The sequence below is a fragment of the Erythranthe guttata genome, chromosome 10 (genome assembly GCF_056151865.1).
Source record: "Erythranthe guttata isolate IM_541 chromosome 10, IM_541, whole genome shotgun sequence".
NCBI lineage: Eukaryota > Viridiplantae > Streptophyta > Magnoliopsida > Lamiales > Phrymaceae > Erythranthe > Erythranthe guttata.
Window position 1 is genome coordinate 17063928 of NC_142542.1, and position 23468 is coordinate 17087395.

General features: G+C 32.3%; 3 protein-coding genes across 3 annotated transcripts; all 3 read right to left on the minus strand.

Moving 5' to 3' along the window:
* Window positions 1-733: 733 nt before the first annotated feature.
* On the minus strand, window positions 734-5731 carry LOC105958378 (Metal-dependent phosphohydrolase). The gene is made up of 9 exons (XM_088823959.1): window positions 5440-5731; window positions 4548-4672; window positions 4390-4427; window positions 3321-3431; window positions 3131-3210; window positions 1522-1558; window positions 1215-1256; window positions 986-1121; window positions 734-896 (listed from the first exon to the last, which is right to left on the minus strand). The coding sequence occupies exons 1-8, from the start codon at window positions 5650-5652 to the stop codon at window positions 1054-1056; spliced, it is 714 nt and encodes a 237-aa protein (XP_088680085.1). The 5' UTR covers window positions 5653-5731; the 3' UTR covers window positions 734-896; window positions 986-1053.
* Window positions 5732-8912: 3181 nt separating this feature from the next.
* LOC105958368 (uncharacterized) lies at window positions 8913-11378 on the minus strand. Its single transcript, XM_088824764.1, has one exon. It carries the CDS (start codon window positions 11376-11378, stop codon window positions 8913-8915), a length of 2466 nt encoding a protein of 821 aa, XP_088680890.1.
* A 3469-nt stretch (window positions 11379-14847) lies between these two features.
* On the minus strand, window positions 14848-16575 carry LOC105958377 (UDP-glucuronate 4-epimerase 1). Its single transcript, XM_012982387.2, has one exon. It carries the CDS (start codon window positions 16445-16447, stop codon window positions 15149-15151), a length of 1299 nt encoding a protein of 432 aa, XP_012837841.1. The 5' UTR covers window positions 16448-16575; the 3' UTR covers window positions 14848-15148.
* Window positions 16576-23468: the final 6893 nt, after the last annotated feature.

Sequence of the window (23468 nt, forward strand, 5' to 3'; positions counted from 1 at the left end):
AAATTAATAAACTTGCTTAAATAATACTTTTTTCGGTTCCGACTCGGGGACAACGTGCTAAATTAATAATTTATAAATTTGTAAGATAATATACATTCGAAAATTTTACGAAGCCCCGTATAATGTATAAATTAATAATGCATAAAAATAATTCTTAAATTACATAGTACAATACATGTTTCATAAATCTATGAAGGCTTAATAGAATATGATTTAATTGTCGAGTGTTTCTTGTTGAAGGTCACATCACCATCAATTGCGTCACTCACTTTCTTTACCGTGGTTAAAACTTCTGATATAGTTTTCTCACAACTCAATAAAAAATTGTTCAATATTATTGTTTTTTAAGAGCTCCAGTTTGATAAACATGCTCTATAGTACATTGAACTAATTGTACAATGAATAATATATGCGTAAAAAAATATAAAAAAATGTATTTGTTGAAAATAGTAATAAAAAGTAATTTCATAAATTATTAAGTTATTAAATAATGTATAAATTAATAGTTATTAATTTATCAATAAATTAAGATTTCACTATATTAAAAGAATTTTGATGGTCCGAACCGTATCTAATGTAAAGAAATTGTTGATGGCAAAGTACACTTGCTTTTTGCGCCGAGTTTTCCGAACAGAAATATTGTTGATAAAAATGATCTATTTAATTTTATTTTTTTTTCTAATTTTTAATTATGTTAACCCTTCACAGGAGCCAACTTAGTGGAACAATACAATTATGAATTAACCACAATATTATTATTAATTTTATTAAGAACCACAAATTTATGAAACTGAAAATAAGGAATTACCCAAAAAAAAATTATGAGGGTTTATCCAGTCAGCAATGGTAACAACGGTTGTGTTTTTATCTTTTTTTCCTGAAGAGTGCAAATCATTCTGGAAAAAGAGGAGCATTAGTCAGCAAGAAACTTAATCCATTAATAATTAAATCATTAATCATAGAACAATTAACGAAATCCACCTACCTAGTAAGAACTGGCTTCTAGAAACAAAAGTTTCGAAGAGTTACGAATTTTTTTTTTCTGTTAAGATGTTACTGCTTTCTTCTCCTTGATGCTACTTCCAGAGCCCAAGCTTTCCCCAAATCAGTTTGAAACTTGCCTATAAAAAGATAAAAGAGTTATGTGTGTGTTTGTGTGTGCGCGCGCGCGTGTGTGTGTGTGTGTAGGTAGATAGATGGTTGTCATGATTTACCTGCAGTTGACTCAAAAAACTCTTCCAAATCTTTTCCTTGCTCTGCATACAAGAAAAAATGGCAGTCTTTTAAGTTACCGTGATAAGAGGACATTTGAGAGAGACGATCAAGAAGCATAAATTATATCGAGATACCAAGAAGCTTCAATAGAAACAAAATTAGGTGTCGAACAATTGCTAAATTCTACTCGTGTTATGGAAGGCAATTAAAAGAAAATTAGTTATTGGCTCTATCAAGATTTTAAAAAACTTAAGATATTGAAATTTGTTTTTAAGAAATTAAACAAGATGAATCATGGTGATTTACCTTTTTCGTATTCCAAGGCTTGAAGTATCATCTCTACCTGAAAAATGAAGATCAAATATCAGATATTGAAAAAGGCATAAAAGAAACATATTTAATGCATGCACTTGTTAGAAACAATGTATCACTTAATAACTGTAGCAGTCTCCGACAACCTTTAATCGACCGTTTATAAAGTGATATCAAAATGAAGATTCAGTGTGCAACTCTCGGTAAATCACTTGTGCACAATAATCATCTCCGCTTGCAAATATAAATGGATGATAGTAAAGGTGTTTTGTCCTGCTCCTACTTCATCCATACACAGCTCAAAATATTTAATTAATCATTTAATTGTAACTTGTAAGCGAAAAGGAAAAGGAGGCCTTTTGAGCATCAAAGATCGTTATGGAAAACCAAGCAAATCGTGATATCTATTAAATTTTCTCTTCTCAGGGGTTTTGCACTAAATCCAGTGTTAAATTGGCGGAGTTTTCGAATATAATTTACTTCTTTATTTGAATACTCATATTAGCAAACTTTGCTTAAGGGAACTGTTTTACTGATTTCATTGAAAAATAAATCTCTAAGACGTTGACAAAGAAACATCATGTAGATCCCTATACCATCTACTGGTGACAACTGACAAGTAGCAACTGCAAAGATGATAACGAAGAAAAACGAGCCTTCTATAATCATCTAGGAATCGCAAATAACACTAAAAACAAATCAGTTCTATTTACTTCCAGTTAGATAATATGGTCACTAAAACCATAATATAACATTGATCAATGCATTTTCTTAAATCATTCAAAAGTTTAATCAGAACTGAGCATAGGTTACGCAAACCCAGATTTTTCGGGTCCATAACACGGCTCCTTTTGAAGCATGAGGGGCTTTTCTTCCCTGACTGCTCAAAGTTTAACTCATACTGGACGACCCTCTTCCCACTAAACTAGTTCGATCCATATGCACAATACTTCCCTCTAACAAGTAACCAAGTAAACCACCTTAGTCAACATTTTTGGGGACATCTATTTACTTTTTGTTCGGAATCTCCGACTTTCTTTCCTTTTTTAGGCATTTATCCAGGTTGAGTTATACACGAAGAACTATTCTAGATGTGCCCATTATTGTGAGACTAGAAATTTCAATTTTAAGACAACAGGTTAGAAGTATCACACACACAAAATTAGTAAGAAAAGTCAACGATGTTATGTAAGTGCTCTGGATTCTTCCCATAGGATTTTATTTTCTCCCCACTTCAGTACAAGCAAGTATGTCGATTTTCTTTGTCATACTTTTGCTGTTGAAAAGGCTGGCCTTCTCTTTTATTTCCTTGTCCCAACAAGATAAACAGATGGTTATATTTGTGCATGTCCTTCGTCTTCCTTCCTAGTCCATTATTTCGTCTGTCTTTTGATGACCATTACATATTCATGATTAGACCCGTTTTATTTTAACAGATCTTAACTTGATGCACAACTTCATTAGGCAAGTTATGTTACTGCAGTAACAGGTGACAATAGTGCTAAGAATTTATCACACTTGAAATTCCAAACCTTGAGCACATATACCAACCACTAGCGCGAAATTGCAAATTTACACAAGTAAAAAAGATGAAAAAAATTACCTTATCGAAGTCCTTAACAACCTTAGCTTCCATTGAAGAATTCTCTTCGTACTCCATCCACAAATCGCTGATCTCCTTAGCTGCATCAAATATACTATCAGTGAGCGAACTGGTAATAGGTATGATAGATACACATCTTACATATTGAGTTCAACCAGAATAGTAGGGAAGCACTAAAGGTATACAATACCTCGTGCTCCTCCACCAAGTAGTTCGCACATGTTCTTCAGTGCTTCTTGCTCACGTCGACTCTTTTCTTGCTTTGGAATACCATCAGCAGGAGTGATATCACCAACAATAGCTATGCATACGAGCCAAACATGACCAGTGGCAGGTTAGTTTTGCAGAATGTTCATATATACATGCTCGAATACACATAAGGCAAGAACGATAAATTTTAAGCATCTCCATCCAAAAAATATTAATGAAGTATACAAGCCAGAAACAATTTATAATGTCAATAAACACCAAAATAGAATAAATCCATTCTAATTGTGAGATGTGAGCAGGAAAGTGGTGTGTGAAAAGTGAGCAGAGGGATCCATACACCCCAAAATAAGTTAACACTAAACCTTCGTTTTCTGCATTTCTGAATTTTAGATTGAAAAGTTTCCCTATTGTTGCTTCCTGACAATATGATAAGGACTTAAATTTGGTCTGTAACAAGATATTTTAGTCAGAAACAATTGTATGTAGGTTCACAAATGGCAAAGCAAAATAAATGACAACAATCTTCATTTCTCCGAACATCCTTACAACAAATCAGCCAGATTGGTCACAAGAAATTTTTCATTTAATAGATCAAAGGAAGGCCTAAATGTACTGAAACAAAAAATCTGCCTTCATCAAAAACAAACTTTGAGGATTCAGTGTTAACTCTATCCCCTACAACTACTGCGCCTCTTTTATATTCCTCTTTTGGCTTCGTTCTCTCCTTGGGAGATTTCATTTTTGTCCATGGTATTGTTTTCTAGAGAACCAGTAATGAGCATCTTTAGCTGACGCCAACGTGTATGGATTTTATTCTCACTGTGAAATTGAACGTTTCCTCTCGCCCTAATATCTCAAATAATTATACATGAATGTCTCGTCCTACAATGTTGACTAAACTATCTGATGCTGAAGTATAATTTAATAGACTAGGTCAGATATTTATCAAGCATTAAGTTACGAACAAATAGAGCTCATTTTCTTTGAGGAAGATAGTATACGGTGAGAGATGGAACTAGTAAAAATTAATAACTGTAAGTAATTGTTACCTTCAGCAATATCATGAACAATTGCCATTTTTATACACCTGAAATTCAAAAAGGGGATAAGCACCAAATTAAAGCACAACACATATTCGAATAAGTTTGTTCAACTGAACATCAGACTGACCAAATATACAAACTAGAAAAACGCACGAAAAACTCACTTTTCACGGTTGACACCAGGAAGATCAGAAGCTATAAGAGCCATTAATCCCATCCGATACATATGATCAGCTATTGATTCTGGTTCCTGAACCTCTTTTCGTATCCATCCTGCTCGTTTTGTTGTCTAGTAAGATTGCAAAGCTCGACTAAGTGAGACATTTAAACAAACATTCAGAAGGTGTAGTGTCCGCAGAATCATATAAACTCTAATACGCAAACAACTGCACATAGACCGGAAAATATACAGGACCAAAATAGAAAGGCGACACAAAGATAATTTAATAACTGCAACGAGCTTGCTAAATGTTAAATGGAAATTTATATGCAAAATCACCATAGACGGAAGAGGATTCAATGTGGATACAAGAATGTTTAGTTTCCTTAACTAATCTAGTCTATCTCTGCTGAATTTAACCCAGTATAAACGTACTTCGTACTTAAGAATCCAAATTCAGTAATCATAGAGGAATAAAAGATGGATGACAGCGAATAAAAATGATCGGTGCAATAAAATGAAGTGTATATCTGCCAATGCCATGGTAACTTTTTTGATCTCTACTTTCTCTTCATTTATTTCGGCTGCTTTTAACTATAGAACATCCGCAAACCAAATCATATGTCACGTTTTTTTCTCCGATTTATCAACGTGAACGCAAAAGCGTAATTAGCAATAACGAATTCAATCTATTTATTTCTCGTTGATAAAGAATAACAAAACTTTCAGGATTCACCAATGTTAATCAATTAATCATACAGCACGCCATTAACAACTCAGAAAAAAAATGTGTAAAATTAGATAAATTAAACTCGCCACCAGATTTCAATTCCAAACAACCATTACATAGAATTGAATCGCACATTCATGATTAGCATTTAGGCGCAGTTGGTTACCTTGAGACGGTGGCACAGAGAGAGGAAATCGATGGCGGAGGAAGGAGAAGGAGAAGGTGCGGCAGATGAAGACGAAGATTGCGGCGGCGGGGGAGAGGAAGCTTCGCCGGCCATCCGGGAAGCCTTTGTGGCGGAGGTTCGGAGCGGAGCGATCCGAAGTTGAGTGGAAGTGAGAGAAGGTGATAGAATCGATTTGCAGATCACTCTACTCATTTTTTTTTCTTTTTCTTTTTTTATTTAATTATTTTTCTCTTCGAATGTGGGGAAATATGCACTGTTGCTGTATTTCTAATTTCTATTTCTGGGCATTCAGAAAAACAGGATTTATTAATAATAAAGGGAATAAAATAAAATAAATATAAACAGGATCTAATAATGAACATGATTATTAACAGTTTTTTTTAGTTAAAATCCTCAAGTTCTTAAATTAATGAATATTAAAAAGCAAATTAATATTTTTTTTAAATAAAAAGCTCAAACAAAGTAATAAGAAAATGAAAATATATATATATATATATATATATATATATATATATATATATATATATATATATATATATATATATATATATATAAACACCAAGGCTCTGTTTGGTAAGCTTTTGGGCTTCCATTTCCATTTTATTTTGGAGAAAGATGTTTTGGGGGAAGAATTTGAAAATTAATGTATGTTTGTTTGTGTTTTGAGAGTAGATAATTTGTACTGTAGCAAGTCAAATCATGTCTGAAAGGTGTTGGGAAAAGGTATTTTGGAAGAAGAATTTAAAAGATAAAGTGATTTGATTTTGTATTTTAGTGAAGACAATTTTCACTTAGCGGTCAAATCATGTTTGTTAGAGAGAGAAATATTTGAATTTGTTTTGGGGAAAGTTTTTGAAAATAGTGTAGAAAAATAATTTTCATTTTGGGGAAAGTGTGAAAAGAATTTGAAAACGGTAACAAACGTAGCCCAATTGTCTCACACTCTCTCACTCCTTAAAGAGTTCTTCACAAAAGGTAGATAGGTCCATAGGATTTGGCCCAATATATATCTAATGGCAGGAGCCAGGAGGTACTGGACCTTTTTACCCATAATATTTTCGGCAAATTACTACCAGTCCCCTAAGATAAGGTCAATTATGAAAACAACTCATTTTATTTGAGTAATCACAATTAACCATCAACTATGTATTGTTTTTCGAAAAAATCTCTCATTTAATATGTAAATTTAACTTCCTAAGGATGAATGTGTAAGACGATACATAGTTAAGGATTGGTTATAATTACTCAAACAATAAGAATTTTTTTTCATAATTTCATCTTACCTCAGAGACTGGCCGGTGTTTTAATATATTTGTTGTAAAGTTAACGAACATTATAATTTTGCAGACTTGCAGCCCAATAAATCCATTTTAAATAGGGGGTGGGTATTTGCAATACCACTTTTTACTTAGTCACAAGCATTTGTGTTTGGGGTCTCGTGGTTTTATTAAGGGTAATAGTAAAATGGTAAAATTTGTTTTCGGACGTCTTACACTAAGCAAATATCGTAGTTCGAATAGCCGCCCTCTTTTAAATAATACTTTTGAAAAATCAAGTCTATTTGATCAATGTTTTGAAAACCGGACCGGACATCGAACCGGACAAGTAACTGGGTCATGGTTGAACCGGTTCAACCGGGTTTTTCACTTTTTTTAATATAATTAATTTAATACCTAAAATATAATATTCTTTTATATTTTCTTTCCAAATTAGTGAATCAAGTCAAAGTTTATCTAGAAAAAAGAAAAAAAAAAAAGAATTTTCAATCATTTTTTCCTCTCTCCTCTCTCCTCTCTCCCTCTCCTATCTCCTCTCTCTCTCCTTTCTGCTAATTCCTTCGTCGGTTTTCACAGACCCTTTCATCTCCACTTCTTCCTTTCTTCTTTTCTTCTTTTCTTCTTTTTTTCCTTTCTTCTTCCTTCTTTCTTCTCCTTCGGTTTATTCTTTCTTCTCTATATGGCAACCACCACTTGGATTGGGTCACATGTGACCCAGATCCGTTCAATCCCAACCTTCTCCCTCAAGATTTGGTCACTTAAGACGACCATTTATGGAGATCCGGCCATTTTGAGCTGAAACCCGGTTCCCGGCGGGTTTCCCGGTTCATACCGGTCGAACCGGGTTTTTGATAATTGGCCCGGGTTTTTGAACTTTTTGGGTTTTTACATCTAACCGGACCGGACACGTCGGCGGTTCGCGGTTGAACCGGTCGGACCGGCCGGTCCGGTCCGGTTTTCAAAACATTGTATTTGATCATTCTATGATTGATTATTATTTGATCATTCTAAATTTATATAATTTTCTTGTAATCAATCTTGACTTACAAATTATTGGGACAGTAGTTTTTAATGGCGCTTGCAGGGTCGAGTTGGGTAATTATGGGTCAATTATTTACCTGAGCCGACCAAGTGATATTGCTGAATATTGAAAATCATTGCCGACTTCACCAAGTGATTTTACTGAATATTGAAAATCATATCAACCCGACAATTGTGAGTCGGTTAATGGTTATCAACTGACTTTATCAGGTAAAATTAGGTGGGTTGGTTGGTATTATCGATTATCTAAAAATTGATTTTTTTTTTACAATAATAGTGATAATATGTTATTTTATTATTATTTTTTTAAATAATTCAAAAGATATCCAAATTTTTACAAAAACTTATGTTGCAAAATTCTAAAATTGTCTTCTTTACAAAATTTCTACAGTAAGTAAATATATAAAAAAGAAAAAGAAACAAGAATTAATGGTACGTAGAAGCCTATAAATTTATTTTTTTAATTTTGACTTATTCTATATATATTATATTAAATTTAAAAATAAGAAATATTATTAAATATTAATAATACTTTTATTATTAAAAGTCAGTTGATCGGGTATTATCGACCAACCAACTTTTGAGCAAATTGAAAACCATTGACCACTCGTTCATTTATGTCTCAGTTAAAATTGTTGTCCCAACCACATGAGTCGGTTAATTATCGGTTATTGACCATAAAAAATGGCTCAGTTGGATGATAAAACCGACTCATACCAACCTTAGTGGCTTAGTTTTTTTATATTCATAAGTCGGTTTATTATGTCTAATCGATAATCGACCGGTAATTATTCGACCCAATCTGTGCTCAACCTTATTTATCAGGTAAAATACATTAGATAGTTTATAATTTTATATAGCCACACTAATACACCTGTATTATTGAAAACTTTTATTGAGGTGGTAATTAATTACATAGAGACTAAACCGACACAATTTTAATGATAAAAGCATTCTTGAAAGTCATGTTCTAAAAATATAGTCCAATTTAATCACCAAAAAATGGGGCTGAACGTATGATAAAAATAATGAAAATATAAACAATATAAAAATAAATAAATAAATAAATGTGGTTTAATTTTTTTTTTTTGACAATAAACCAAATCTTCAAATAAATACGTCCAAAATAATACATCATTTAAGTTGTGCTCTACGTTTTTTCTTCGAATAGAATTCATCTATTATGGAATCTGTACTAAAAAGATCAGCAATTTCCCTTTCAATATGTAGAAGCATGCAATCTCCAAGGAACCCATCTTCCATTTTGTTCCGAATTCTAGTTTTGGTAAGCTTCATAACAGAAAAAGCTCGTTCTGTGGTAGCAGTAGACACCGGAAGAAGTAAGATCAAACGAATCAACCTATCAACTAGATAATATACTTTGGATTTTCCCGTCTTTGTTAATCCTTCGCATAGTGCTGCAAGAGTAGACAAATGACATAGGTCTTGATGCTTAGTCATGTCAAGATGATAATGCTGCAATTGAAACTTCAGGAGGAGCCTATCTTGTTCTGTGAAATCTGCAGGATAATATTTCTCAACAAGAGTGCAAATATCATCTACTTTAAAGGACTTGAATGAATCACTTGGGTCCAAAGCACAACTAAGAGTTAAAAGTTCCATTGTTTGCTCATTAAATCTGCAATTTAACTCTTTCATCTGTGTGTCTATGGTAGTCACAAATATATCAAAATGAAAATGATGCTCCATCGTGATATTAGTATCTCGTGGCTGGTGAATCGACTTCCCCCGACCTACTTTATGAGTAGAATTCATATCAGGCATCTCAACTTCATTACTTTGGCAAAATAAATTAACATCATTTAAAAAACTATTCCACCCATCATCCCTCAAATTTTGAAGAAGTTGTTTTGTTGTTGAGACTAAATGCATAGCATTCAATATGTCTTGGGATCGTTGTTGCAAAGCTTGACAAAGAACATCAGTAACTCCCATTATCCTTTCCATCAAGAGTAAGATAAAAACAAACTGAAAAGATGTCATGGCAGTATAAGCAGAATCAGCGTCACCGCGTTGGGAATAATTTGCTCCATCAGATATAATGGTTTGAAGCACACTCCCAGTAGCACTAAACATTTTCTTCAAGCTACACACAGAAGAAAAGTGGGAACCCCAACGAGTATTTCCAGCTCGTTGTAAATTGCCAATTTGATTAGCTCCACTACCAGTTTCAAGTTCATTAATAGATATCAAATGAGAAATTTCAGCTTGTTGTGCAGTAATTAACTCACCGGTTCTCTTACAAGAAGCGCCCACAATATTTACAATGGTGTCCAACTTTGAAAAAAATTGATGAACAAGAATTACCTCTCTTGATGCCGCCACTAATGCCAACTGAAGTCGATGAGCAAAACAATGTACGTAATATGCATACGGACAATCTTTCAAAAATAATGCTTGTAATCCGTTCCATTCGCCACGCATATTGCTTGCACCGTCATAACCCTGCCCTCGAAGATTATCAATACTTAAAGCATGATGAGAAAAAATTGTTGAAAGTTCATGTTTAAGAGTCAACGAAGTTGTGTCTTTGACGCTTACGATATCAAAGAAACGTTCTTGGAGAACACCTATTTTATCAACAAATCTTAAAACAAGAGCCATTTGTTCCTTTTTGGATTCGTCTCGTGCCTCATCAACAAGAATACAAAACTTAGAGTCACCAATATCTTCTCGAATTTTATTTCTCACCTTAGAAGCAATAATATGCAATATCTCCTTTTGAATTGTCGGAGAGATGTACTTGGCAGTGGGAGGAGCTTTATCTAAAACAGTTGCAGCTACTTTTTCATTATAATTTGCCAAAAGCTTCACCATCTCGCGAAAATTACCTGAATTTTTTGACGTTGGGCCTTCATCATGGCCTCGAAAAGAACATGATTGATATGCAAGCCAACGAACACAGTCAATTGAGGTTTTAAGCCTCAAACGATTATTCAATATTTCTACCGATGACTGTCTTTGCATGACCTTGTCTATATGCGCAGATTGATTCATTAGATCCTCGCATGATTTTAAAGAAACACAATGCTGGGAATTATGGCCTCCAATATGGCGTAAATAAGCACAATTTTTTCCTTCATTTACTTTCTTCCAATTTCGAAATCCTTCCACCATAAATGTATTCGCGCCAAAACGTACATTTGTCTCACTAGCAAAAATAAAGCATGGCAAACAATAAGCAGCATCTTTAGTCGGAGAATACTCTAACCAAGCCGGAAATTTGGAAAACCATGCATACTGAAATCGTCGACGATTGCCTTCATTACCTGAGTAAGGATATTCAGGTAAATAAAATTGATATGGCCCTAACTTGATATAAGTACGGCGAATTTCGTCCTGTTTTTCGACAGGATACATCCAAATTTGAGGTCTTTTTCCCGGATCACGTTCCAAAGAATTGATATCAAATTCTTCATTAAGCATAACCCCAACTGTTGTAATAGCCGGTTCAGGACGTTCTTGTTCATGATCGAGAGAAGAACTATCAACATTAGATGTTGATGATTCTTTTTTATTACTTTGGAAAAAGGCGTGAATCGTATTATTTTTCAATCGTTTGGGTTGATTCGAAGACATTAGTACAATCGACCTACAATAAATTTCAAAGAATTCAATATAGTAAAAAATAAAAGCCCTTTAAATAAATTTTATAAATAAAATCATCTATGCTTCAATAAAATTCTTACATATAATTAAAGAATAAGAAATAATAAAATAAAAAAGATAAAAAGAGATGAAGAAGTTTGATAATTACCGTGAGATTTTTCTTCAATGGAACGAGGTGAAGAACGTGTGAAGAAGATACGGAGATGAGAGAATTAAAAGGGAAGAAACTTATTGTTAAACCAATTCCTATTTTAATAAAATTTTATTTGTTTTAAAACTCTTTCTCGAATTGAAATACAATTAAGATATTATTATATATTATTTACTAATTAATAAAATTTTCCAATTTTACTTTTTCTCGGCAGTGGCTTCCTTCCTTTTGTATTAATATATAATTTATATTAAATACTTATAGTGTAATTATATATATGTATATATAAGTAATATTTTTTTTCCAAATTCTTGGGGGGGCAACAGCCCCCCCTTCCCATACTGAGAATCCGCCCCTGGGCCCCACCAACTGTCGGTGGATTCAAAGCATCTGTCTCCCCACATTTTTTTCTTTTTCTTTTTCTTTTTCTTTTTAGTTTTATTTTTATTTTTATTTTTTTACCACTAATTACTTTATCCACAATTATTAATCCACTAAGCTCCAATTTAAGAGATATATACTTCACAATGAAATATTTCATCTAATCTTAAAGAGATTTCGTTAAAGTTAACAAATTTATACACTGAACTATATTAAGATGAATTGCAACGTTGATGGGTGAAAATGAGTAGAGACATGAGATAAATTGCAGCAGAACTAAATAATAAAATGCGAGACTATTATCGAGATTTTATCATTTATTTATTTATTTATTATTATATGAGATGATATTTTTAATTAATAACTAAAGTCGTTAATTATAGAAAGATTGCATTCAAAAATAAGATATGGCACACAATTTGGACAACTGTCCCACACAATAATAATAAAAAAAAAAAAATTAATTCATTTAAAAACTATAATTATATAATCTTAAATTAAAGACGTACATAAATATTTATTATTTGATTTTGATTAGAGCAGAAAATGTCACAGTCGATACATAATTAAAGACAATAACCTAAAGCCCACGTATTAGAAAACAACGTTTTAAGTGTCGGCAGGAATACGCCAAAGAACAAAGTCTCACCACACTTGACGAATTGGGCCCAAATCAACGGCTAAAGTGGTGAGCTCACTTGTAGTGGGGCCCACTGATTGTAGCCCTGTGTTTTATGCAATCAAAACTCTTATTAGCTGTCTCTCTCTCTCCCCCCTCTTTTTGTTTCTCTCTCTTAGCTGTCATTTGTACCTCCGTGTAGCAAGTAATTTTACCAAAATGCTCTTGGGTATAATGGTATTCTATTTTATTTACGGTTGATATTTTTATGGATAAATTACAACTGCTATCTAGGGTAATGGTAAATTACGGAAAAAACACTCATGTTTGGGTTATCACAATTACTCCTTAATTATGAATATTGTTATACGATCATTCTTACGGTGTCAAATTCAACATAATCTTATAAATTCAGTGGAACGTTCTCTAGTTTGTACTCGTTTTGTGCAAAAATGTAGTTTCTGATGAACTACAATTTGATATTGACAAGCCAAAAAACACATCTTATGGTCATCTTGCTCAAAATGTGGAGCTCAAATGGATAAAATGGGTACACACTTGAGAATATTCTATACAATCTAGAAGATTTCACTAAATTTGATACCGCAAGGGTGGACGTATAAGAAAATTCATAATTGGGTGGTTGTAATTACCCCTATATGATGGTGTTTTCGTAATTTGACCTTACCTCGGGGGTGACCGTAAATTACCCTATTTTTATTTGATATTTTACAAAATAATAAGAACAATAAAATGGTAAATTACGACCACTTCTGAGGTAAGATTAAATTACGAAAACATATTAACGTGCATGTGTGCTTAATGAGTGATTATTTATATAGATTTATGATTTAAAATCACCCAGTGCAACATCTTATGATCGAGAGTATTTTTGTATTCTATTTTATTTTCAATTAATATTTCTATCGTATATTTTACCAAATAAGTTACAATAAAATTAGTAAAAGTAAATATAAACTAGAATACAATTGATACTACAAAAAATCATAATTGTCACGATTTTTTTTTTATTTTTTTAATTGTCATGATTGGGACTTGAGAGTATATTATGTAACAAGGCGTAAAACCAATAAAATATTATAGATAAAATATTCAAATTTTGTATTCACTTAAAATATTTGTAGAGCACATACTTAATTATTTTTTTTCTTCTAGAGTGCTCATCATTTTCCCACTACTTGACAAGTTGGCATGAAGAAGCAACATGTTTAATATATATACTTCTAGTACCTTTTTATATGCTAATAAGCTAAAATAAACTTATTTTAGTCTTTTAATAATACATAAATGAAGGTCAACAATATATGAATCAAAATATTCCTTTTATATATATATATATATATATATATATATATATATATATATATATATATATATATATATATATATATATATATATATATATATATGATGAGACCCCTAAATAAATGCACATATTGTATATGTAACTCAGTTTACCTATGTAGCACGGATACAGAAACGATGATACCAGAAAACGGCGTAACTGACATAGGAAAATGGCATGTCCTAAATATGAGGATACGAGAGATTGAGAGAAACGTGTAAATATTAAAAGTGAAGGGTGTGCATTTATAAATATACTATAAAAACATATGTAAGTTTTTATTTATATATATTTTCATGCAACCATACAATCAATTTACAGTTAATCATTAAATTATGTAAATAATTAGGGAAGCAAGAAAATTATTTGAAATTTCGGTATCAAACATGTCTATAACTTTTTAGAAATTGCAAAATAGCTCATAACACGAAAACATTAAAAAAATTAAAATTTTCGTACTACATAAGTGTATTAATTCATACATAATTAGCCCACACGCACACGTATAACTATTTAAGTGTATATAGACTTAAAACAAACCAGTACCCGATGTATTTTACCGAGCGTATCATCCGATAATATTACGTTTTTCGTATTAATATATTTCTTCATAAAGCTTTACAAATTACAACCCTCTCTTTAAATAAACTAGACAGCACTAATTGAAGTCAAATAAATATAATAGTAATCACCATTTCTTTTTTTAATAAAATGAGAATAATCATTGGTTTCCAACTCATATTAAGCGAGTCCAACTCATGATCAACTGTAAGATACTACCAATAATCTATTTCGTCTTATCTGATTTTAAATAAAAAAAAACCTAAATTAACACATTTAAATAATGTTTAGTCGCTAATCACAATAATTAAGCATCCATACGAGCCACAATTAAACAATATATATAATAAACTACACCAAATAAAATTGAAAAAACGGTATAGTATTCATGTGGTAAAATTACAGATACAAATCGACGTCGTTTTGGAAAATACATATACACAGGGACAAAAAAGTCATTTGGGCAAAAATGACAGCATATAACCGTAAATTGAAGATAGGAAGCAGATTTCTTATCCTCAAGAAAAGGAATATACTTTCACCTCTCTTTTTTTTTCCCATCCTTTATCCCTTGATATTTAATCAACACAATTATGAATTAACCACTAAAAATTAAAGAAAAAAATATTTAAAAAAAAAAAAAAAAAAAATGAAAATTAAAATCATTTTAAAGACTTGCCGTGATTGTAGCCATAATAAGATAAGTACCATCTAACAAACTTCCTCAACCCGGTTTGCAAATCGGTTGTCGGTTTATACCCTAATTCGATCTGGGCCGAACTGATATTCGCGTGTGTGAACGGAACGTCGCCGTTTCCGGGCATTTCCAAAAAGTGCTTTTTCGCTTTTACTTTTAAGTGCTTTTCCAATAAGCTGACCATCATGGGTACCGTTACGGGTGAGGTGTTACCCAGATTGAAGATCCGGAATTGGGCCGGGCCCCGTTTCTTCCCGCCCGACCCGGTGCTCTTCTTTGACGTGTCAAGTGACGCCACGCAGCCTTTGACAATGTCGTCGATGTAAGTGAAGTCCCGGGCGAGTTCGACCCGGTTCTTGCCCCGGTAAATTGTAATCGGTTTACCTTGGAGGATGTTCCGGGTGAAGGAGAAGTACGCCATGTCGGGCCGGCCCCATGGCCCGTAGACGGTGAAGAATCTCAGCCCGGTTATGGAGAGCCCGTAGATGTGGTTGTAGGTGTGGGTGATTTCCTCGCCGGCTTTTTTGGTGGCGGCGTAGAGTGAGGCGGGTCGGTCGGTTCGGTCCGACTCGGAAAATGGGGCCTTTTCGTTTAACCCGTATACCGAGCTGGAGCTGGCCCACACGACGGCGGGTTGCGGGTCGGCTTTCTTGCATGCCTCGAGAAGAGTGACGAGGCCCGCGATGTTGCTGTGGACGTACGAGTGTGGGTTCTCCATGGCGTAGCGGACGCCGGCCTGCGCCGCCAGGTGCATGACGTGGCTGAGCGGCGCGATCTCGAAGAGCTTCGCCAGCAGCCGGGCGTCGTTGATATCGCCGTCGACGACGAACACGCCCTGAGAGCTGAGGAGGTTCTTCCGGGACTTCTTCAGGGAGGGGTCGTAGTAGTCGTTGAAGTTGTCGAGGCCGACGACGCCGTCGCCGCGTTTCTTGAGGGCGAGGGACACGTGGCTGCCGACGAAGCCGGCGGCGCCGGTGACGAGGACGGAGAAGCCGCCCTGGCGGCGGATCTGGGCGGAGGAGCGGACCTGCTTCTCCCACTGGATACCGCCCCAGGCGGTGTGGAAGTACTTGCTGCCGGAGTCGACGAAGGACTGGAAGCTGAGGTACGCCGCCGTGAGCGCCACCAGGAAGAGGGCCCACAGGAACATGGTGCTGGTGGAGGTGAAGCAGCGGTGGAACTGCCGGTGCATTGAGTGCGATTTGTCCTTCAATTTCCCCGGCGTCGATGGTAGGAACGATTCTTGCTCCGCCTTTGACGGCATTTTTTTTTTGTTTAATCAAACCAAAAAAGAAAGATTTTAAAGTATGTTTTTCAAAATCAAGATTTTAGAGAGAGAAACAAAAATCAAAGAAGAGATATGCAGATGTGAAATGGGAAGCATCTGCTAATTGGTAAAGAAGAAGAGAGAAGGATATATAGTGAGAGAGAGAAAGAGGTGGGGGTGGGGGCGGGGGGCAAGAAAACGCGTGAGAGAACGCGTTAAAAGGACGGGGGCCAGGGTGGAAGAGAGAGAAAGTAACGAATTAGTGGGACAGGTGGAGATTTTTGCGCAAGTATTATTAGGAGAAGATTTTAGGAGTTTCTGATACTAATAAATACGCTGGATTTGGTATTTCTGGTATTTGTACGGTTTACTTTTCTGCGTATTATACGGTCTTATCCTTTTTCGGGGAAACCGATACACTGCTTGGGGGTTTGTAGTACACGCGCCTCTCCCCCAAATTTTAATTACTAGTCTCTATTATTTATTATTAATTATTCAAGAAATTGATGCATACAAAACTTGGTAGTATATTAATTACATTTTGCCCCTTAGTGTACGGCGGATGCAACACTTATCCCTGTCAAAAATTAGATGTCAGATTTACCTTCCTTTTCTCTTGAGTTTTTTTTTTCTTGTAAAATCTATATAATTTTGAGCTATGATGTGCGGAAACTTTCGTACACGACACATGTTGGAAATATTTTGGGCCAATTTTGTTATATGTTTTAGAAGTTTTGGGGATGTTTTTAGTAATAACAAAAAAAAAGAACGTGCTTCCGTTTCTAAGAAATTGCAAATTTCGTTTTAAATAAAGACTCGAAAATTGACTTTGATTGAAAAAATCTTAAATCTTATGTTTTTTTTCTAGTGGTGTTTAAATATTTTTTAGATGTTAATTCCATAATAAAATAACGTGATATGCCTAATTGGGCCAACTCAATGGGCCTACAATTTCTTTATCTACTGAACCACGGGCCCAATATTGAAGATTTCTGTTACCAAGGTCCAATCACCTTAGAGTAAGGTTTGGGTCCGACAATCTCAATTGAGGTATAAATAAAAGTTTTAATTATTCCTTAAGGCACGCCTATTATCGGAACAATACTACAACATGTATTCTCTGGACTGTTTCTACTATCCGCACGTCGGAGCATCATCATAAATCATATATGATATAAATATAAGTTAATCTTATAATATTTTTGAAAACATTATGGATGTACCTCTATATTTTTAATATTTACACGTTTTCCCACATTCTCGTATTTATTTGAAAAATGATGTTTTCATGTGTCTGTTTTTTCCATTTCGCCGTGTTCCTGCTGCATAGCTTTGATGTAATGAAATGTTAATTTCTTTTTGTTGTTAAATAAAAAGAAAAAGGGCAAATTGTAGATTTTTTATAATATGGATGAATATGATTATGGTATTAAACATAAGATTTAGCTTTTGGGCTTTGGCTTTTTATTCGATCGATATCTACGAAGAAATCAATGTTGTTGTTGATGCCTATCATTTCCCAAGATCTGATCCGGTGGTTGAAGTAAGTGCATTTTGTTTTAATTCAAGTTCAAATTTTCTTGTTAACGGTTGTTAGGTGGAACTTGTCACATGTCATTAATCTAGTATGGTTGATGTTTCTCGTATAATTCGCAAGCTATTACACTAGAGTGTAGATTTACACAGTGCATCTACATAGTTGCCATCAAGTTTCTTCGTAAAAAATAAAAATAAAAAAAATTAAAAAAAATTAAAAAAAATTACCAAGCAATGAACGTTCAATTAAATTTTGTACAAGTTGTGGAATTTAATAAGTAAGAATACATTGTTTTGTTTTGCAATTATCGACATTGTATGATTTGGCTAGGTATTTATTTGTCCTCACTATAACATTTTTTATGATTTTATACTAAATTCTACTATTATTTATTTATTTATTTATTATATTTTTTTTTTTTATGTTTTTAATATGTAAACGTGACCAGTTGTTCACTCTCTTCTCTTGTTCAGTCTTTTATTATTTTCATTAAATTTTCAAGGAAATGCTCTTTGTCGGTGATCGTCGTATTAATTTTTATATTTAACACTAAAAACAAAAATGGGTAATTTAATTGTGATAGTTGTGTTTAATATTATACTTGATTTTTCTGTTTTTCTTGATTAAAATAAGATATCGGTATTTTTTTTTTTTTTGTAAATTGTATTCGTTTAAATAAATTAATAGCTATAACTTGATTCTGTAACTTCAAATTGAATATTTATTTGTCATATTTAATTTTTACAAATTGAAGTCATTGTTTTATTCAAATGTAGAGACGTAAATTTTGATTAAACAAATAGTCAAAGAAAGACTTTTTGTACAATTTGAAATTTCAATTTTGAATTTTACTCCAATAAAAATAAGTGAATGGAAAATGGGACTCCACTACTGAAGTGTCACAATAACACATGGGTGCACGTATTTCTCCATTCTATCAGTGTATTAATATTTCATTTAATTTGCAATTTTTTTTTAATAAATTTGCAATTTCTAGAAACAAATTGTATGCGACTTTAATTATTTTAAAAGACGTGCTGGTGATGACTATATGTTCGAGGCCGGCCCGTTGCTTAATTTATTAGCTCGACAATTTAATTAGTACTTGAACGTATTAAATTAGAATACTCTGAATTATACGAGCTTGATTTTTATTACGAACATATTTTAGAACCTGTTCGCTTAAGTTTATTTTAAACAGTTAATAAGCTATTACGTCTGATAAGTTGTTTGAAAAGTTGATAAGCTTTTATGTCTTATTTTTAAAATTAGCTCTTAAGTTGTTTGCGATGCACGGAAATGCATAATTAAAGAAAATTTAAATATATGATAATTAAATTGTATTAAAAAATAAATCCACATTGGTTTCTATAAAAGAGAGAGAAAATAAATTGTAAAAATAAAATAAAAAAAACACTATGTGAGCGTATTAGGATTTTGCTAGTGGATTTGCAAATTTGATTGTTATGAAAATTATTAGAGAAATTTTTTTTGGTAAATAGGAGATGATAATAATAATAATAATAATAATAATAATAATAATAATAATAATAATAATAATAATAATAATAATAATAATAATAATAATAATAATAATAATAATAATAATAATAATAATAATAATAATAATAATAATAATAATAATAATAATAATAATATATTTAATTTTTTTTACAAATATGCCATAACCATTAGGGTTTTTTAGACTGACCTAGCGTTTATTACTTTTATATATACCGATTTGTATAGTGTTTGTTAATGAACTTACATCTAGTTTTACCCATTATAAGATTTTAAATAAAAAAAGTGGTGTAAAAATATTTTATAGAAAAGATATCTTAAAAACTCTACAACTTCCTTTGAATTTTTTTAAGATTTCATTAAAAAAATCACCACACACTTTTGAAGAGTTAATAAGTTCTTAAACCTCTTATAAGCTTTATTTCACAGCTTATAAGTTAAATTAAACACAGTCAATCTTACATGGCTTGTCTAATGCGATTTATACCTCTCGTTTAATTTCTATGTTACGGCGCGTTAACACTAATTTAAGGTTTAGCAATATATCTATTTTTTTTTTAAATTAAAAAACCCATATCTTAAATTGGGATTATTTGACAAGTAGTAACGGTGTTCATTGATTGATTCATGAAACCTTATCCCTTGATTTGTGCCCTTTTTTCTGTTTGTGTTATTGCACAGCCGAGATTTGAGCCCTTTTTTCTTCAACTATATTAACGGCCAATTCATGATCTCATTCATTTCCTGCATACACTATTTATTCATGCTCACATTTAAATCAAGTGTAAATTACGAAAACCTCCCTAAAGTTAGCCTAAATTACGAAAGAAAACTCCATCTATTCGTATTTACTAAAATCCTCTCTGATCTTTGTTTTCGTCTTACACCGACCCCTTTAAGGTGTGACTGTTTACGTAATTTTTTTGATTCTAGAAAATATTCCCTGAAAAATGTCGATATAACCCTGCATATGTCGACATATTGAAGGTAGCCGCGCATATTGCTTAAAAAATTGCCTATAATTCATGCTATGATAATATGTATGAGCAATCGAGGAAGTCTACCGACATGGCAGGATTTTGAAGAAAAGAGGTTATTGTATGGGGTATACCAGTGCCACCTACATTTAAGAAGCTGCTATTAGGCAGGGCCGGTCTGACATATTTGGGGGCCCTACGCGAGAATATAATTTGCACAACTAATAATACGGAAATTCAGGGCCAACGCCTCAAACTTTTTTTCTTTTTTGCATATTATGCTTAATGACATAGTATAAATAAATTATTTATTAATAAAAACTTCATAAATAAAAGATTGAAAATATTAACTTATGTAAAACAAATGTTAGAGAAATATGTAATAAATTTTTGTTTGACTAAATAAAATGTTAAATTTTATGTCTACTTTTAAACTAAATTTAAAAATAATAACAGAAGAATATTTTTTTTAAATAAAAGAATATAATTTTTTAATAATAAAACAATAAATTTTTTAAAACATATACAATATATATATATATATATATATATATATATATATATATATATATATATATATATATATATATATATATATATATATATATATTAAAAAATGGAAAACTAGGTCCCTCGAGGCAATTAGGCCCTCGGCGTGGGCCCTGCTCGCCCCACCCCAGGGCCGGCCCTGATATTAGGGGTAGAATTGATAATTTTTGGGGAATATTTTATAAAATAGAAGGATCACGTGAAAAATCAAACTGTAAAGGGATCTTATGGAAATAAATATCAGGGAGATTTTAGTAATTACGCATAGATGGGATGTTATTCGTAATTTAACCTAACTTCAGGGGTACTTTTCATAGTTTATCCTTACATCTGTTTCAGTAATATTCAATTGAGTGGTGCTATTTCCACCACCAAATTATCTCAATTCACCACCAAAGATTATAAAATATCATAAATACCCCTCAAATTTATAATCCACCACCCTTCCTTAATATTCACATAATCCTCATGTGTTCTACGTTATTTCTATTTTATTTATGTTTTATTAAATTTTTAATTAATTTTTTCAATGAAATATTTATTACAAGATATTTAAACTTCCATATCAGATGATCAACATATTATGTAATTTTTTTAAGGAAACGAAATTATATTAATCCAAACTGGACGATTCTGGAAGAAGTTCAGGACCTTCCATACAAACAATCTTAATTTATTTCTCAAAAAACGTGAATTCCCGCTCTTTTTGACCTTCGAAAATATTTTTCTCTGACAAAAGTATTATTCACTTAAGCTGGATAGGGCAAGATTTACAGTGAAAAATGTGGGATTTTTTTTATAAATATTTTAATTAGTTTAGTGGTAGATGCATGATTTATAAATTTGTAAAGAATATAGATGAAAGAAAAAGAAAGGGATAAAATTAAAAATATATTTAATTTGGTGGTGAAATAAGATATTTTGAGGGTGAAAATAGTACATCTCTATTCAATTTTAGTGTTTCATTTAAGATCTAATGTTATGAATACACACGTCATCGCATACCACATATGTAAATTATTGATGACCTGTATAAAAGGCTACGTTTTCATATTTAATTATTTTATTCTACATTTAATTACCAACTACATCTGGGATGAAAGTCGGATGGATCGGATCGGAATTAGCCTTTTCGAAAAATTTCTAAAAAAATTCGGAAGTACAAAATCAATTCCAATTCCAATTCCAAAATTTTCGGAATCTAAAAATTCATTCCAATTCCAAAAGGCCCGGAAATTTCGGAATTTCGGAAAAAAATCGGAAATCACATAAGCTTAAAAATTTCAAAACTTAGCCAAAATTTTCTAAAATGTTCATAATTTTTCGAAAAATAAGAGCATCCACGTCGATAAAAGTAAAACTAATAACTACTAAATTTCAGTTCAAAAAAAATAAATAAAAATAAAAACAGCATAATATCCAATAAAACTTCTAACAACAATTCATTATGTCAAAATCCTAAAACAAAACTTATAGGTGTATTTTTCGGAAAATAAGTATTATATAATATATACTATTTATAGGTGTATTTTTCGGAAAAAAATCGGAATTTTTCGGAATTAATTTAGGAATTAAATCGGATCGGAAATCGGAAATTCCAAATTTATTTTATATAATTCCAATTCCAATCCAAAAAAATCGGAAAATTTCGAATTTCGGAAGTCGGAATGAAAAAATTTGTTCCAAAATCGGAACTTTTCGGATCGGAACCGGCGGAAATTGGAAAATCCGTTCCAACTTGCAGCCCTAACTACATCCATTGTATTTTCAAATACTTATTCCAATCAAAAGGAAAAAAAAAAAGGAAATCATTTTTCTTTTTTATAAGACAGGAAAATCAATTTAAAAAAAAAAGTATTGAATAAGTTGCCACTGAGTATTAAAATATACAATTGTTAACTATTAATATAATGATAATTGTTCATATTCTTGGCTTGTTGTTATAATTTTTAGCAATGATAATTTGCCACTGAGTATTAAAATATTCTTCACTTCAAAGTGCAGAAACCATTTGATTTTGAATCGTAAATTCCAATTTATAGTAAAATACATTTTCATGATTGAAGAATAGTTTAGAAACTTAAAAAGGGCCTTCTTTTTCTTTTTGACTCATGTAGTTCCTTAATATGAAGTAACAAAACTTCTTGAGCAAGATTCTAATTTGAAATTTAATTAAGTATTCGCTTCTAAGTAAAGTTTTTTGGGACTTAGTTAAATTTTTTATTTTCTATTTTGGCAAGGAAGGTACTATCAGTCAATCATATAGGTGAACTGCGTAAACATGTACTCTTATAATAGCTTGCAAATTATACGAGAGACGTAATCCACACTCGGCTAATGACATGTGACAAACTCTGCCTAGCGACTATTGACAATGAGATTCGAACCTACATCAATTGATAAGTGTTCACTTGCTCTAACTACTAGATCATTC